The 17,452-nt window shown below is 32.0% G+C and overlaps 2 protein-coding genes across 2 annotated transcripts; both read right to left on the bottom strand.

Moving 5' to 3' along the window:
- Window positions 1-3,616: 3,616 nt before the first annotated feature.
- Window positions 3,617-4,663, bottom strand: LOC135949587 (uncharacterized). The gene is made up of 3 exons (XM_065499181.1): window positions 4,573-4,663; window positions 3,880-4,476; window positions 3,617-3,663 (listed from the first exon to the last, which is right to left on the bottom strand). Exons 1-3 carry the CDS (start codon window positions 4,661-4,663, stop codon window positions 3,617-3,619), a joined length of 735 nt encoding a protein of 244 aa, XP_065355253.1.
- Window positions 4,664-13,303: 8,640 nt separating this feature from the next.
- On the bottom strand, window positions 13,304-14,551 carry LOC135951329 (pupal cuticle protein 36-like). Its single transcript, XM_065500974.1, has one exon. The coding sequence runs from the start codon at window positions 14,519-14,521 to the stop codon at window positions 13,304-13,306; it is 1,218 nt and encodes a 405-aa protein (XP_065357046.1). The 5' UTR covers window positions 14,522-14,551.
- Window positions 14,552-17,452: the final 2,901 nt, after the last annotated feature.

The following is a 17,452-nucleotide window of genomic DNA, read 5'->3' as shown; positions in this document are numbered from 1 at the left end:
ATAGCTCAGATAGCGTTCTTCAAATCTTCCGCTGCCCATTTTCATACTTCACATTTCTTTTTGCTTGAAATTCTTTAGCTATACCACATTAGCCGACCACGTGGTTTAATGAAATTATTATAAAATTAAACATGTACACTAAATATACTATATTGTTACATATGTTCTTCAATAGCAAACTATTCCCATATGACTTTAAAATTAAATTAATGAAGTTTAAAACCAGTGATTTTAGAAAAAAGTTAATTTTCAACAGATCACAAAAATGTCTACCGCAAGATCACGCTGATTTTTTACAACTGACTATTTTCATGACTTGCAAAAATCAAATACACTCACGCAATGATAATTTTCTGAGATCATAAAACTCATAAGCTTGGTACCTCATCTGCTCTTAGTTTTAGAGAAAAGTAACTATACCACATTACCCGCCTATACCATATTACCCGAACTCACTCTATGGGGGATTTTATGTCAAGAGAACCAACTTTTGAAGTCGATGTCTTCCGGTATCTGCAGAATTAGGAAAAACGAAGTTTTTTCGGAAACTGACAATCTGCTCTCCTCCAATACAAATGGGTTTTTCAATTGGACATTTCGTTTTCTCGACAGAAGCGCCAGGAGTTCAAACTATTTTGAATCATATTTTCATTAATTTGTTTTAATATTTTGCTGCTTTACTAAATTAGATATATCTCAATTGTTTTACCATATAGAAATTCATGCTTCAAAACATAGATAAACATTGATATAGGCTTTTATTAAGTGTATATCTGATATTTATGGGCCTCTCCATTTTCCTGTTAAACTTTGGTCTCAAATATACTGAAATTTGTTTTTTCTACACAGAGAAAACAGATTCATGATAGCAACCGAATTTGTTGCCAATCGAATGATTCGGTTGTACACATAGAATTTTTCAGTTCTAACAACAGAAAGTCAGTTGATAAAGAAGAATTTCAGTTGAGGAAACCAAACTTTAGTTATCCCTTACAAAATATTATAGTCACAACTGTAAAATTCGGTCACTAAGATAGAATCATTCGATTGGCAACAAATTCGGTTGCTATCACGAATCAGTTTTCTCTGTGTAAGAATGTTATATAGTTTGCCAAAAAAAAGACCGTCGAAGCCCGTCCAATGACTATATATGTACATCATTTAAAGAAACTTCTGGGGAATGTCTTTGTAAAAAAATTGTAGCCGCCAGCACCCGCCAGCACCCGCCGAAATACTTTTTTTTAATTTTTACGGAATGGAATTTCTAGAAATATTTTTTTTTTATTATTGATTGTTATATATCTACTATCTATCCTACTGTAACTTGAAATATAGTAAATACAGATCTTTTTAAAAATTTGGTTTCAGAAACACATGAAAACTTATTTTTTTATTAATGATTTTTATATATCTAGACCATTGGTCTCCAGCAGTACGCCCGCGGGCACCGTCTATGTGTGAGATTCTTATACATGTGAAACCGAAATTAAAAAACGAACATGAGTTTTTTTACAAGTGTTGCCAGTGAAAGATATTTTCATAAGAAATTTAGTTCAGTGAGCACAGATCGTAACACTAGAATACGAAGCAAATCTATTGTTGTGAGAGTTTGGTAAACAAAGATATAGACCCTAGTGTAACTTAAAAAAAAAATTTGGTTGATCTTTTAAATATTTTTTTTGGAATCGAAGACACCAATTCTATATAAAAAGAGCGCCAAATAATTTTGTCCACCTAGATTTTGATTTGGAACCACAGTGCAAGGTTAGTTCTATTAGATAGTAATCCAACAAGATCGGTCGAGATCTTTCTGAGTTAGAAGGGGTCAAAGTTTGACATTTTGGCCAAGCAGGTGTTTTTTTAATCCATGTAACTTATTACCTATTGTACTTAGCAAAATGTATCCCAAATATTATAGATAGCTATTTCTTCAATATTTCCAAAATCCGAAATAAAGAAAAAAGCTTAGATATTTTCCTTGAAGACCTATTTGGTCGCTTAGTGGGATACAAGTTGGATATCTATCAAAATAAATTTTGTAACTCAAAACATACAATTTGTTGACATTTTATTCGAAATTATCAAGCCAATTTTGATAAAATTGCTGCAGTCATACAAAAATTATCTATCAGGGTGCTATTTGCAAATCGAGTGTTAAAGTGTATAATTCCAATCCAAGTCATATTTTATACCAAAAATTAATTTTTAATATAAAAAAAACTCAATCTGTGGTCACTCATATTTTATATTAAAAATCAATTTCTGGTATAAAAAACTCAAATATTTTGTAGACAAATCCTGGTTGATTCTTTTTTAAGAAATGAATGCAGATTTGAATCGTTCTTTCTAAAATAAATTTCTGCAAAATTCTGTTTAAGAGTGAAAAGGGAAATTGGTACTTTTTCTCCTAATTGTAATTTTTTTAATATAATAAATTACACCGGGCAACGAACACAAATTTTTCATTGGTTTTGGTAAAATTAAGAGTGCTGATTATGACGGCGTCATTAGTTTTAAGATCTCTTTCATTTGAGTAGAGTAACATTGGTGAGTATATCAGGATATCTAGCTTGAATTGCAAGGATATTCAAAATTATAGACATTCCAAGGAAATATTTTTAATAAACAATTTATATCCATTAGAAAGGTCTTCAAATATTTAGAAAACAACTTCACATTTTATTAAATTTTGTTTTAAACATGAAGTACCAAAAATATTTCTCTTCACATAAAAATAAAATATTTTTAAAAAATTTATTTTACAGTCAATGTGAATACGTTCTCTTATACGATTTTCTTGAATAAACATCCTGCTTAATATCCCCACAAAGATTCCAGCAATAATCTGCCATCATATTGTCACATCTTCCTTGATATCGTTCCTCCATTACTCGTATAAATTTTGTGAAATCTTTCACCAATGATCTGACGGGAGCAAATTAAAGAGTGACACTTTTCCCACTTTTTGTTTGTTGTTTTTGCTTTCCTAACACATGTTTAGAGCTAGGCATTGTTGTCAAATATTCGGACCATGACATATACAAGGTACTCTCACTATATCTTTTTGTCGCCACGTTTTCGTTTTCTGGAATTATGAAAATTCGTGCTATACTATTCATTCTTAAAATCTAATTTTTTGTTTATTTAAAAGTCAAAAAATAAAACAGCAAACAAAAATTTTAGTAAACATTAACGAAAGACTAGTAATGTTGAAATTTTTTAATTCAATATGGAACAATATTAATTTGATGTTGAAAATTCTTGATTTGTCGTGCCCCGTCCGACTACTATTTGTTTCGATCGATCGAAATTTTTTAAAAAATCACGCACACAAGACATATAATTCATTAGACCTTAATAATCACACATAATAGTGTTGTTTTTGTTTTCACATAGTTTTTTTCTACTAATACATTCTCACCACTTAGGTTTCTGCCAACTGAGTTAGGTCTTTGACAGGAGAGTTTCCGTTCTATGTATATTCTATATGCCTTGAACCCTTATACAAAACATTAAACTCAGACAATTTTTGTTTAAAACTCGATTTTTATTTGCTTAAAATTTAACAACAATAACAATGAACATGTGTATAAAGTAGATCAATTATATTAATAATCTACAAGCGCAAACGGCGGAAAATTGAAGCTGGAAGATAAGAAGGTCCTGGGGCAGAAACACCGGCACCATGAGATCCTAATGAACTAGCACCAAATGAACCAGCACCAAGGGATCCAGCACCAAGGGAACCAGCACCGTGAGATCCGAATGAACCAGCTCCAAGGGAACCAGCACCATGAGATCCGAAAGAACCAGCACCGTCAGATCCGAAAGAACCAGCTCCAAGGGAACCAGCACCTAGAGAACCAACTCCTTGAGAACCATGGGATCCATCAGAAGCAACAGGAGCTTGAGAAGCAAAGTTCAAGACTGGAGCAACACCACCATCATGAGACTGAGAGCTACCACCCAAAGAATCGTATTGACCTTGGATAGCTTTTTGAGCGTTGGCAGCATCTTCGGGGGTACGGTATTTGACGAAGTGTACTTCGGGTTTATTGTTGTTGTTCTTGTTATCGCTGTTCAAATTGTTGGCCAAGCTGCTGAGATCGGCTTGCTTTTGTAGAACATAAATGTCGGTCTTTTGTTCAGAACCTTGTTTGGCCAAAGCAAGAGCAGCATTTTCCAAGCCGCTGTTTTCAGGTCCTTTAATGAAAACAACACGGAGACCTTGCTTCAAGGAGTTTGAGAGTTGATTGGAAGCGGCGGGTTCGTTGAAGTCCTCTTCGTTGGCGGTGTATGTAAAGAATTCCTTTTCGAGTTCAGCTTGAGGTGCAAAAGCGGCATTATCATGAGATGCTTGACCTAGGTCACCCTGAGAACCAGCATAACTGGGGGCGGCATTCGAACCTGCAGCATAATCGGAAACTCCTTCAGAGCCAGCATAACTGGGGGCAGCATTTGAGCCAGCAGCATAGTCTGAAACTCCCTGAGAACCAGCGTAACTAGGTCCACTGCTAGATCCAGAACCAGCAAAGTCTGCTCCACCTTGTAAGCCGGCAAAGCTAGGTACACTGTTAGAGCTGTGACCCACTGGGTGATAATTGTAACCCAATTGATCGGCACAGGCTGCAGCCACCAAACACAATACAATAAAGGTCCGCATATTTTTCCTTTGTTGCTTAATATTCGTTGTTAGAATGTGATTCCTAAACAATTTGGATTAAGCTTATATACACAAAATCTAGTACTAAATTTGAAGTAGAATTAACCAAATGGATTATTTAATCGAAAATTTATTATTCATTCGTACTCTGATAAATTCAGCAACTTTAGTTTTGAATTGCTAATTTTTAATTTTAAAATTTAGTTTGCATAATTTTGCAAAAACTAACAGATTTTGAAAAATAGTTTTATCTATCGAAATTGTGATTTTGATTTCGTTTTGCATGATTTTGCGAATTTCAAATGCAATTTAAATTATTTATCTCTAACAAAATAAAAACATACGGTGTCAGTGAAGCCATATCACAACTAAAATTAAATGTGATATTTTTTTCGAAAATTCTACACTATTTTATTATTAATCAGTAATTGTGTAACTTATTTTAAGTGCAGCTAAAATCATAACATTATAAACGAAGTAAATTTATATGATTAATTCTAAAGACACATCACATCGTATAATTTAATTATGGAAGATAGAGACTTCATTCATATTCAGCTTAAAATTTGGAACATAAATAGCTTTTAGTTGAATTTTTAATTAATTTCATTAATTGCCTGTGTTCTGTTTAAGTATGTATACATTAACAAAATTATGTATTTACTACTTGTTAACAAACGTTTTTGAAAGTAATTTTTTTTACAATAAATATCTGTTGAACAAAATGTGTAGGTATTAATCTAAAAATTAAAAACAAACCAAGCATAAATCAAATAAAATTAAATGAAATATGTAAATGTGTAAAATAAAAATAAAGTAAGCAATTAATCTAAATATTAGGATGATCGGCACGGTTTTAATACCCGGTTAAGTCGGCTTCGTTTTTTTTTGAAAAGCTCACATTTCGAATATCGAAGAAACCGGGTTTTTCTCCTCGAATAGCCGGTTTTTTCTAAAAGTGTGTTTTTATGAGTTTTAGTGTATTAAACCCGTTAAAAAATTCAAAATCCAAAAAAAAAAATTTAAAACAAATACTTGAAAAACATAACTTTGGTATTTACCCATGTTATCCCTGTTTCCATACATGTATAATGTTCAGCAACTATGATAAAAAGAGACAGACATATATAAGTGCTACCAAAGTTCTGAAAACATTTCAATTAAAATTCATGATTTTTACTCCAGGTCAAATATGACCCAAAGACCTTAAGTGCACAACATTTTATAGATATTTCTTTGGCAATTTGTTTTTCAAAAAATCTAACGTGTTGTTGACATTTTAAATCAAATTAAATTCAGAAAATGGGTTAAATTTTACCCGAAGACCTTATGAAGGTTAAAAAAAGTAATCAAAATTAGAATTAAAAAGTATATAAGCTTTAAAGGCTTATTTTTTGTTATTAGAATACAAGTATATTCTCTATCATAATTATATGATCTCTTTTTTGTTTTGTTATGTTTTTCCATGAACTTTTTTTGTTTATATAACTATTATTTTAATAAATAAAACTATTTTTCTTCTTATTTCTAGGCGTTTTAGTAATTTACCAAAAAAATACTGGTTAACCGGTTATTATTAACTAACCGAAACCGGTTTATATGAAATGGCTATTTTTCGAAGAAACCGATAACCGGTTTCTAAAAAATGTCGAAGAATCGATAACCCTACTAAATATGTATTCGAATAAATATCAAAAACTTAATTAATTCACACATTCACTTTTTATGAAAACAACAAAACTATTAAGTTTTGGAACCACTGTTTAGATGGTCTATAATAGTATTTTAATATCCAATATCCTAATTGAGTTGAGGATGCAAAAATACTTTATTTTCTTATTTAGTTTAAGCGATCGGTTTTTTCTAGAGTTTCCAATAATAAACAAGTAAGAAAGTATGGTCGGTCAAGCCCGACCATATAATACCCTACACTAAGTAAAAGAGCAAAAACATTTTTCTTTTAAAATTTCAATAATATATATTTTTGAGTGATTTTCGGAAGTGGGTCTAATATGGGAGCTATGACCAATTATGGACCGATCACCATGAAATTAGGTCGTGTGATTTATATCTATATTAAAAGTAACTATGTTGAATTTTGTGTGTATACCAAAATTTTTAAGCGATTTATGCACGTTAAAGTGATTTTCGGAAGCGGGTCTATATGGGAGCTATGACTAATTATGGACCGATTGTAACAAAATTTGGTGACATGAATTTTGTATATATAAAACTTATTTGGAGCGAAATTTGTGGAGATACATATATAAATTAAACATTTATGACCGATAAAGTCCAATTTCGGAAGGACTTTGTATGGTGGCTAGGTGAAATAATGGACCGATTTCAGCCAGTTTCAATAGGCTTGGTCCTTGGTAGGTGTTATTGGTCTAACACCTACCTTACAAGTGAGAAAGTATGGTCGGTCAAGCCCGACCATATAATACCCTACACTAAGTAAAAGAGCAAAAACATTTTTCTTTTAAAATTTCAATAATTTATATTTTTGAGTGATTTTCGAAAGTGGGCCTTATATGGGGGCTATGACCAATTATGGACCGATCACCATGAAATTAGGTCGTGTGATTTATGTCTATATGAAAGTTTACTATGTTGAATTTTGAGAATATACCAACATTTTTAAGCGATTTATGCACGTTAAAGTGATTTTCGGAAGCGGGTCTATATGGGAGCTATGACTAATTATGGACCGGTCGTAACATAATTTGGTGACATGAATTTTGAATGTATAAAACTTATTTGGAGCGCAACTTGTGGAGAAACATACAGTGGTGGCTACCAATTTAAGACAAATACGAAAAAATACGAAATTTGGTCCGAATATTTTAGAATAATAAAAATATAATGATACAAATGTGGGAAAATATGTTTATTTAAAAAAAAATTATTTTGGTCAAGATGTAGAATAATTGTATGTATTCGTGGTGAATATGTATGAATTGACACAGTCGAATAAAATTCACTTGTGTGTTAAAACTGTCCTCATGCATACATATTTGTGGAAATATTTGAAAAAATAATTGACAATCACTTGGAATTTAGCAAACAATTTTTGTCTTAAATTCCTGACCACCACTGTATATAAATTAAAGATTTATGACCGATAAAGTCCAATTTCGAGAGGACATTTGTATGGGGGCTAGGTGAAATAATGGACCGATTTCAGCCAGTTTGAATAGGCTTCGCCCTTGGGCCGAAAAAATTATATGTACCAAATTTTATCGAAATATCTTCAAAATTGCCAGCGAGCCGACCAGACGGACGGACGGACATCTTTTAATCGACTCAGAAAGTGATTCTAATTTTTGGGCATTACAAACATCTGCACAAACGCATAATACCCTCCCCACTACGGTGGTGTAGGGTATAATAAAACCACTAAACCTACAGATTTGATTGAAATTTTTATTACAATTTACAAAAACTATTATTTTTATAGTACTAATCAAAAGTGATGAATTTATGAACCTTTTCCGGAAACCTTTTCATTAAGGTTCTATTGAGCTTTCTGTCACTTTTGGACACATTTTTTGTGCTCTTCAATTCTCTTTTAACAAGATCCCAATATCTCTCCACTGGCCTTAGCTCCAGGCAGTTTGGAGGATTTGCATCTCTTGGTAAGACCTTGCTTACCATAGTGACATAATGCCAAATCAGAACATAATTAAGAGGACACATTAAGAAGTCTTATGAATGAAAGCATCCTCTTTTGTAAACATTCCTTGATCTAAATTTCGATATATAATAAATTTTTGGTTTCTTTTGCAGCAACTGCATATTGTTTGGGAATTTTTTTCTGTTTTTGGATCCTAAAATTTTCTACAACATTAACTCGAGCATCAGCAACATAAAACAAGTAAGAAAGTATGGTCGGTCAAGCCCGACCATACAAGCCGGGTCTAAATGGGAGCTATGACTAATTATGAACCGATCGTAACCAAATTTGGTGACATCAATTTTGTGTATATAAAACTTATTTGGAGCGGAATTTGTGGAAATACATTTATAAATTAAACATTTATGACCGATAAAGTCCAATTTCGGGAGGACATTTGTATGGGGCTAGGTGAAATAATGGACCGATTTCAGCCAGTTTCAATAGGCTTGGTCCTTGAGCCAAAAAAATAATATGTACCAAATTTCATCGAAATATCTTCAAAATTGCGACCAGTACTCTGCGCACAAGGTTTACATGGACAGCCAGCCAGACGGACGGACGGACATCGTTTAATCGACTCAGAAAGTGATTCTAAGTCGATCGGTATACTTTAAGGTGGGTGTTAGACTAATATTTTTGGGCGTTACAAAAACGCATTATACCCTCCCCACTATGGTGGTGTAGGGTATAAATATTGACCCAGAATCTGCGAAAATTTTGGAGAACTTACATTTTGTCATCCATTATGCAGCCTTTGACTTCAATTTCCGTGCTCTGTCTTTGGCCTCTAAATTTTTACGAGAGCTCCTGTCAGGAACTTTTTGAGCCTTGTAAGTTTTTAAACCTGCTTTGACTTAAACTTTTCGTACCAAATCACTGTGGTTCCAAATCAAAATCTAGGTGGACAAAATTATGAAAATCGGTATTTTCAGAATTTGGAAAAACGAAGTTTTTGCGGAAGCTGACAATGTACTCTCCTCCAATACGGATGGGTTTTTCAATTGGGCATTTAATTTTCTCGACAGAAGCGCCAGAAGTTCCAAAAATTTTGAATCATATTTTCGTTAATTTTTTTTAATATTTTACTGCTTTTCTAAATTAGATATATCTCAATTATTTTACCATATAGAAATTTATACTTCAAAACATAGATAAACATTGGTATAGGCTTTTATTAAGTGTATATCTTATATCTATGGGCCTCTCCATTCTCCTGTTATAGTCCTTTAAACTTTGGTCTCAAATATACTGATAAAAAAATTGTAGCCGCCAGCACTCGCCGAAATACTTTTTTTTATTTTTACGGAATGGAATTTTTAGAAATATTTTTGTTTTTACTATTGATTTTTATATATATAGACCCTACTGTAACTTAAAAAAAATATGTTGATCTTTTAAAAATTTTCTTGAAATTGAAGACACCAATTCTATGTAAAAAGAGCGCCAAATTTTGTCCGCCTAGATTCTGATTTGGAACCACAGTGCAAATAGTCCGAGTACTGTGCTAACCGGACTGCTTTCCTACCAGTAGGTCTTTTGAAAATGTTTTCTATTTATTGGCGTTAGAAACATCATGTGGACCATTCTGTCTACCTGAACAAGGTATTCTATCAACGGACAAGTCCTCCCGATAGTGTTTAATAACATTGGAATCAGTTTCACGTCAGATCTTTGATTGTTTGGCCAACAAACAACATAATAACTGACATGCTTTACAAATGTAACTTGATCGAAAAATATCAAATAATATTTGGGCTAAAAGTTTTAATGAAAAACGGTTGTATAACTGAAACAAATTTATGGATATAATGGAATTATTCGATTACACTGCGGAACAGAGATTTTGGTGCCCGAGATTTGAACTACGTTTTGTACACGTTGATGAACCCTCATTACTATGTTATACTTGCTTTTTTCCAGTCAGCTCTCGTGTTCGAAATATCGCGGTTTTTATATTTTCATTGAATACCCTATTTTTTGGTGTTTTTCTTCAAAATGTTGGGTAATGCAGTTAAGAATGTGAAATTTGTTTAGCATGATACTGGTCTACGTAAACATATGCTTCTTTTGAGTATAATATATTTAATGGATCTGATCTTTCAGGAAAGTTGAAATTTTTACACTTTTAGCTTTATCCTTAATAAAATTGTGCATTATGAAAATTTTAAATAAAGATTTTGCACTGCACGTTCAATGCATTATATCGAATATAGTTTTTAATTAAAATGAGAAATTAGTTAAAAATTTAATGAAATATTTAGATAATATCCCGAAATTTTACATCTTAAAAAACAATTTTTTTTATAAATAAATTTTTATGTAGTCATTAGTCTTATTTCTTAATACACATTTAACTACAGCAATGTAAATACTTCATTTGACGTTTTTAAAATGTTTTTTGTGTGCGTTTTTTGTGAAAATATCTTAAATTTTTTTTTAAAAACACTAGTATTTTAAGAAAAAAATAAATTTTTACAAACATATAGATTTGTTTCTACATTATTTGAATACCAAAGTAAGCAAAATACAATTGGAGAACAATGTATGTAATTGATTTTCGCTGATATTTTAACATATATTCGCCACAAATGTAACAAAACATATTAGGATTTTTAACACAGCATCTCATCTTACTAGCCATAATGAAATAATATAACAAGAGAAATTATATTTATCAAAAAAAAAAAACAGGTGTAAAACAAGCAAGTTACGAACATTTATATAATTTTTTTAATATGAAATATATATGAAAAATATTGTAAAACTTTGAGTTATTTGCAAATAGTTTAGTATATTTTCAGCGAATTTACAATATTTTTATATAAATTAGTTTATTGATAAGTTTTTATTGTATATAGTGAAAAAATTTTGAACCCTTTTACCATAGGTCAAACTTATAAGGATGAAACTGAAAGAAGTTAATTTTCAACATCCTTGCGATATCACCAATATCTCCTGAAACTTAGATAAACAAAATTAATGTCAACGAAAAGATAATTTTGTGTAGAATACCAGTACAAAAATGCGTTTTTAATTTTAGTCTTCATTTATGAAATAACCCAACAAAAAGAGAAAAAAATACAGAATAACCAAAAAAATTAAAACCGCGATATCTTAAAAACAAGAGCTCCTCAAAAAAATCTAAATATAGTTTTGACTATGAAATGTCCCATACATGTTTTATCAAAAACATTTTCTGCAGCACCAAACCAAAATGTCAATTTTGTTCCTCTGTGTTATCAATAAATTTGGCCATTATAACAAATCTGGGTATTGTAACTTTCATTCTTTAAGAGATGCTATCGTCTAACTTCCATTAAGAATTTATTGGCAACAAATGTATATATAATTCACAATCGCTCTGCATAAAAAATAAAAAAATTATAAATTTTGTTATTTTAGAGCTGAGACTATTTATAGAACATATATGTCTACATATGGAAGAATCAGAACAAGTTATTATTTTCGCACTAATATTAAAAAAATTAAAAAACAAACAAAGCAAAGTAAAACAAATTTATGCTGCATATTTATTCTAAAGGAATGAATTATGCATTATTTATATTGAATAATATTTCCTTATGAATAATTGGTCAAAGTGTTTGCATATTTATCTAGAATGAGCATTATTATAATTTTATGCCATTTAAAATAATTATGCATTCATTTAGTCTCAAAAAGTTGCCCAAACTCTGTTGACTGTTGAAAACAAGCTTGTTATCAGGTTTAATACAAATTATAATAAATTTTAAGATGCAGCTAAAAATTTTCCTAAATACACATAAAGTTTCTATGAGTTAAGATGCCCAAAAAATTCCACTCATTGAAGATGTCTACTTTAAACTAAATAGTATATATGTATGTATCTTATGATGTAGATATATTCTTATATAGTATATGTATTTGAGATAATTAAAAATGACAATGTTTTGGACATAGAGAATATAGAGCAGAAACTCGAAAAAAACTCAAACAAAAAAATTACTAAAAAAATTTACACATACGAGTGTTGTTTTTGTTTTCACATAGTTTTTTTACTAATACATTCTCACCACTTAGGTTTTTGACAGGAGAGTTTCCGCTCTATGTGTTTTCTCTATGGTTTTGGAATAAAATTAAAAACTATTTATTGTAAAATTTTTCAAACAATTTGAATCTTGTTTTTGTTTTTCATGTTGACAGCAAAATCAAAAAGATCCTAAAGACTCAGTATATCCTTTCCTTTTATAAATTTATAAATTGATACTTAAGCTAGACGGTTGTCAGATCTTACTATATTGGCAGAAAATGTTTTAGAAAATGTCTAAAAACTGTGTGAACTTACAATTTTTGTCTTGCAACATTGTCATAGAAAGCATTGTCAGTACATTGTAAGACAATAATATTGTCAGGCATCTGATAATCTTTTGAACACATTACGTTGCCATTGTCAGATTTTATGCATCCGACAATGGCACCTTTTTCAGATAAATTATTTATATTCACAACACTGGGCATATGTATTTAAAAACAATGTCTAAGAACGGATCTGGCAATTTTTTTCATACAACAATCTGACAACCGTGTGAACTGACAAGAAATGTATTGTCTGACAATTGTCTGGCAATCAAATTGTAAGGTTTTCTTACAAACGTCTGAACTGACAATTTACCTGTTGCTTACAATTTGTCATTGTCAGTATATTGCCAGATCTGACTACATTTTAAGATCTGACAACCATCTATACATATCTTTACATTACTCTGTCTACATAGTATGAATTAAAACAAAATTTACTCATATTCGTTTAATTAAATACTCTTTTTATTATCGCCTCTATTTGTAATCATTATTGATAATAAAAAGAAATAGATTTATACCAAAATATACGACTCAATTATAAGTTGTATTTTTGGTCGCTTAATATAAAACAACAATAAAAACTCTATTCAGTCTGTAACAACATCATTACCTTCAATCGCTCACTTACGGTAACGGTTGGCAATGAAAGCTGGAAGATAAGTAGAGCTGGGGCCTGAGGAACCGACGGTGGATGGACCAGAAACTCCAGATGAGCCCAATGAACCAACAGAACCGACAGTACCGAATGAGCCAGAAGAACCAAGAGAGCCGGATGATTCGAATGATCCAAGAGATCCGGAAGATCCAAGAGAGCCGGAAGATCCAAGAGAGCCGGATGATCCAAAGGATCCAACAGATCCGGAAGATCCAAGAGAGCCAGATGATCCGAAGGATCCAAGAGATCCGGAAGATCCATGAGATCCGGAAGATCCAAGAGATCCGAAGGAACCAAGAGAGCCAGAAGATCCTAAGTTACCAGAAGATCCGAATGAACCATGGGAACCATGAGAAGCAGCGGGGGCTTTTGAAGCAAAGTTCAATACGGGAGCAACACCACCATTGAAGTTTTGAGTACTACCACCCAAAGAATCATATTGTCCTTGGATAGCCTTTTGGGCGTTGACAGCATCTTCTTGTGTACGGTATTTGACGAAGTGTACTTCGGGTTTGTTGTTGACGTTGTTGTTGATGGTGTTCAATTTTTGGGATAAACCACTGATGTCGGCTTGTTTTTGGAGAACATAGATGGCAGTTTTTTGTTCAGAGGCGTGTTTAGCCAAAGCAAGAGCAGCCTTTTCCAAACCATGGTTTTCAGGACCCTTGATGAAAATAACACGGAGATTTTTCTTAGCAGAACTGGCGATTTGGCTTTCAACAGCGGGTTCAGTGAAATCTTCTTCGTTGGCAGTGAATGTATAGAATTCCTTTTCGAGTTCAGCTTGGGGAGCATAAGAAGCACCGCCATGAGAGCCAACAACCGAACCGGAACCAGATCCGCCAGAGCTGAAACCACCATTGCTGAAACCACCACTGGAACCACCAGTGCTGAAACCACCATTGGAACCACCAGCGCTGAAACCACCATTGGAACTTCCAAAACCGCCGTTTGAACCTCCAATGCCAAAACCACCACTTGAACCTCCAAAACCAGCATTACCGCCTACTGACGAGGACGAGTAGTCGCCAGCGCCATGGGATCCACCAAAACCTGATACATGACCAGATGAGCCAGGAGCAAATGATAATCCAGAGTCTGAATGACCCACAGGTTGGTAGTTGTAACCCAATTTGTCAGCACAGGCAACAGCCACAAGGCAAAGGACGATGAAAGCACGCATCTTTTATATTTGGAATCTTACTGTTCTCTGGTGAGTTTAGTACTTAGAATGATTTGGCTAACCATTCATACTGTCTTTTATACAAAACTCGCGAAGAAATTTAAAATCGAATTTTATTCTTCTAACAAACTATTCATATTTTATATGTATGTATGTGCATTTCTATTTATTATTTTGCTTTTAAATTGTTAATAAAATAACTATTTTGCATAGATTTTTTTTCTTTTTTTTTGCCAAAATTGCTACAAATCAGCATTTTATGGATAGATTTAGATTTGTTTATAAATATATTCCGGAGATAAGTTGTTGAGTCTACCTTAAAAGGTGTTTAATTTATTTAAAACATCTACATTAAATTGAAACCACATAATTGAAACTAACAAGTATCTAGTTGATCAAAACCTGCCTCAGAATTAATTGCGAAATACTAGTATGTAGGAAGATGCGTCAATCCAGTTGTCACTCCTATTGCAAACATACTTATCATAGTGAATAATAACCTGATAGTTTTATTTCATTCTACTACATTTGTATATACCAACATATCGTCACCTGAAATGCAAAAGGGCGTAACAACAAAAAAATTCAAAATTGAGGTTTTAATGGATATTGGTATCAAGTTTTAGCTTTCTATTTTTAAAAATAACGAATTTATTAAAGAAAGAAAAGCATATATGTATATAACCACAACACTTTTAGTTTTATTATGTTTTTGTCTCTCCTGTATATTCACAATGCTATGATAGACTATCTTTAACTAGTACACTACAGTTGATACGAGAACAGGCTACAAAGTTCTTTTAAAACAACTGAAAAATTCAGAGACCATAACAATTATGACATTTATAATGAAAATCACAACATAATTGTTATTTTCTGATTTTTATTTTTATTTTTTGTCAAAAATAATTGTTATTTTTTAATTTTTATTTTTTTTGTCAGAAATATTTGTCCAACTTTGAATTTTATTTTTTTTGTCAGACATATCTGTCAGACTATGATTTTTATTATTTTGGCAGATATAGGAATTAATGTTTGAGTTTTATTTACATACCCACCAAAAACTTTACTTGCCTAGTAAGCCAGCAAGTAATATTGGAGCAACGCGTTAACTACTTATTATTTGACTGAAACACTACTTAATTTTGTTCGAAATTTTTAAAAAAAATCATGGGACAAGCTTACAAATGTACTTACATTCAGCATCTGTATAAGTAGTTACAATCAAAACAAGAATATGCAACTAAAAAAAAAAACAGAAAAAATATTGCCTTGCCGTTGTGGGAATCGAACCGACACATTATTTACATATGTCTGATAGTCCAGCTGCTAACTCAGTGCTCCATATACGACTTCTTTTATTGTAAGTTAACGATGGTTTTAACATAAACATTAAATTAGTATAGTGTGAACAAAAAATGAATGGCTTGGACAGGTGGCGAACCACGAACGTCCCGTTTTCCAGTCAAATGCAAAAGTTCATTACCAACCAGTATAAAATAAGTACATATTTTACTAAATAAAATAAGGTGCTGAGTAACCACCACTCATTACAAAGTAATGCATGTGGTAACTAGTTGCCATTACCAAAATTCACAAAATTTTTGCTGGGTATGTGTAAATATATGTAAATAAAACTCAAAAATTCATTTTTATATCTGCCAAAATAATCATAGTCTGACAAAAAAACAAAAAATCACGAATCATAGGTTAAGGGACCATTTGGTCCATAGTATATTTTCCTCGGTTTTCATTGATTTTTTTACATTTATTTAAAAAAAATAAGTATTTATTAGTTTGTTTTATATGATTTCTGAAATATAATCAACTTCCGAATCTGAAATGTCGGAGTCACTTTCTGCATTGAGCAGTTCTTGTACTTTATCTTTGTTCAAGTTCGCCATGTCGTAAGTAAAACACGTCTGCTTTATGAAAAAAACTGCACACAAAGTGAACCAAGCATTTGCAAATATTTGTGCTTCTTTACAACAAAAATCAAAAAAGGGGAGTCCCACAATTATCTATCACATATTTAATCTATGTTGATTAAAAAAAATAAAAAAGTGGAATCCCACACTTGTTTTTTATATCAGCAGTTGTGATGCAGTTTTTGTTTCCAGCCGGGGTATGCTTAGTCTTTCCAGGTTCTTCAAAGGTCTTTATCTCGTATTTATCTTGTCGGAAGGTCTGCTTCCGACGAGATAAATACTTCGGCTCTCGGTCGGATAATGACTAATTATTTGTGAATACTGTCTATGGATGCAATCCGAAGAGACAAATTCTTCAGCTCTCGTCGGCTAACTACAACTTATTGACTATACTAGTTAATGAGTACAATCCTACGAGATAAATGCTTCGGCTCTCGGTCAGCTAATGACTAATTATTCGTAAATACAGCTTATGGATGCAATCCGAGGAGATAAATTCTTCAGCTCTCATCGGCTAACTACAACTTATTGGCTATGACTAGCTAATGAGTACAATCCGACGAGATAAATGCTTCGGCTCTCGGTCGGCTAACTACGGACTTTAACTACGGTATTAATACGAAGTAAGAATTTAGATCTCGTCTAATTATGCTTTGTTACCCGGGCGCAAAGTATAAGTAGATCGTAACTTCAATTCTCGCTTCCCTTGTTCCTGTTTCTTAGATGTCTTATATTAGAATTCACATATACTGTTTGGGAATTATTGACAACAAATTAGAATTCATATAAACTGTTTAGGAATTATTTACAATAATATACTAATACATCATGTATTAGTATTAAGTATGTTATGTTGATGTATTGACTTTTGTAACTGCACGTTACACAGTTTATATGGACCAAATGGTCCATTAACCTAACATTCGTAAGTTTTTTCTAACCTAACAGAAGGGTTAAAACAAAAAAATGCTATTTTCACGTAAAAAATATAATTTTTGCTTTA

Source organism: Calliphora vicina, chromosome 1 (assembly GCF_958450345.1).
Source record: "Calliphora vicina chromosome 1, idCalVici1.1, whole genome shotgun sequence".
NCBI lineage: Eukaryota > Metazoa > Arthropoda > Insecta > Diptera > Calliphoridae > Calliphora > Calliphora vicina.
Note: the sequence above shows the minus strand (reverse complement) of the source record. Positions and strands in the feature narration are given on the sequence as shown.

What these genes read in the sequence shown, in the direction of transcription:
- LOC135949587 (XM_065499181.1), bottom strand. Translation starts at nt 4,663, where the DNA reads ATGCGGACCTTTATTGTATTGTGTTTGGTGGCTGCAGCCTGTGCCGAT. An exon ending in AGTGGGTCACAGCTCTAACA is followed by an intron (nt 4,477 to 4,572) that starts GTGTACCTAGCT and finishes AGGGAGTTTCAG; the next exon opens with ACTATGCTGCTGGCTCAAAT. An exon ending in TGCTTCTGATGGATCCCATG is followed by an intron (nt 3,664 to 3,879) that starts GTTCTCAAGGAG and finishes TTTCTGCCCCAG; the next exon opens with GACCTTCTTATCTTCCAGCT.
- LOC135951329 (XM_065500974.1), bottom strand. Translation starts at nt 14,521, where the DNA reads ATGCGTGCTTTCATCGTCCTTTGCCTTGTGGCTGTTGCCTGTGCTGAC.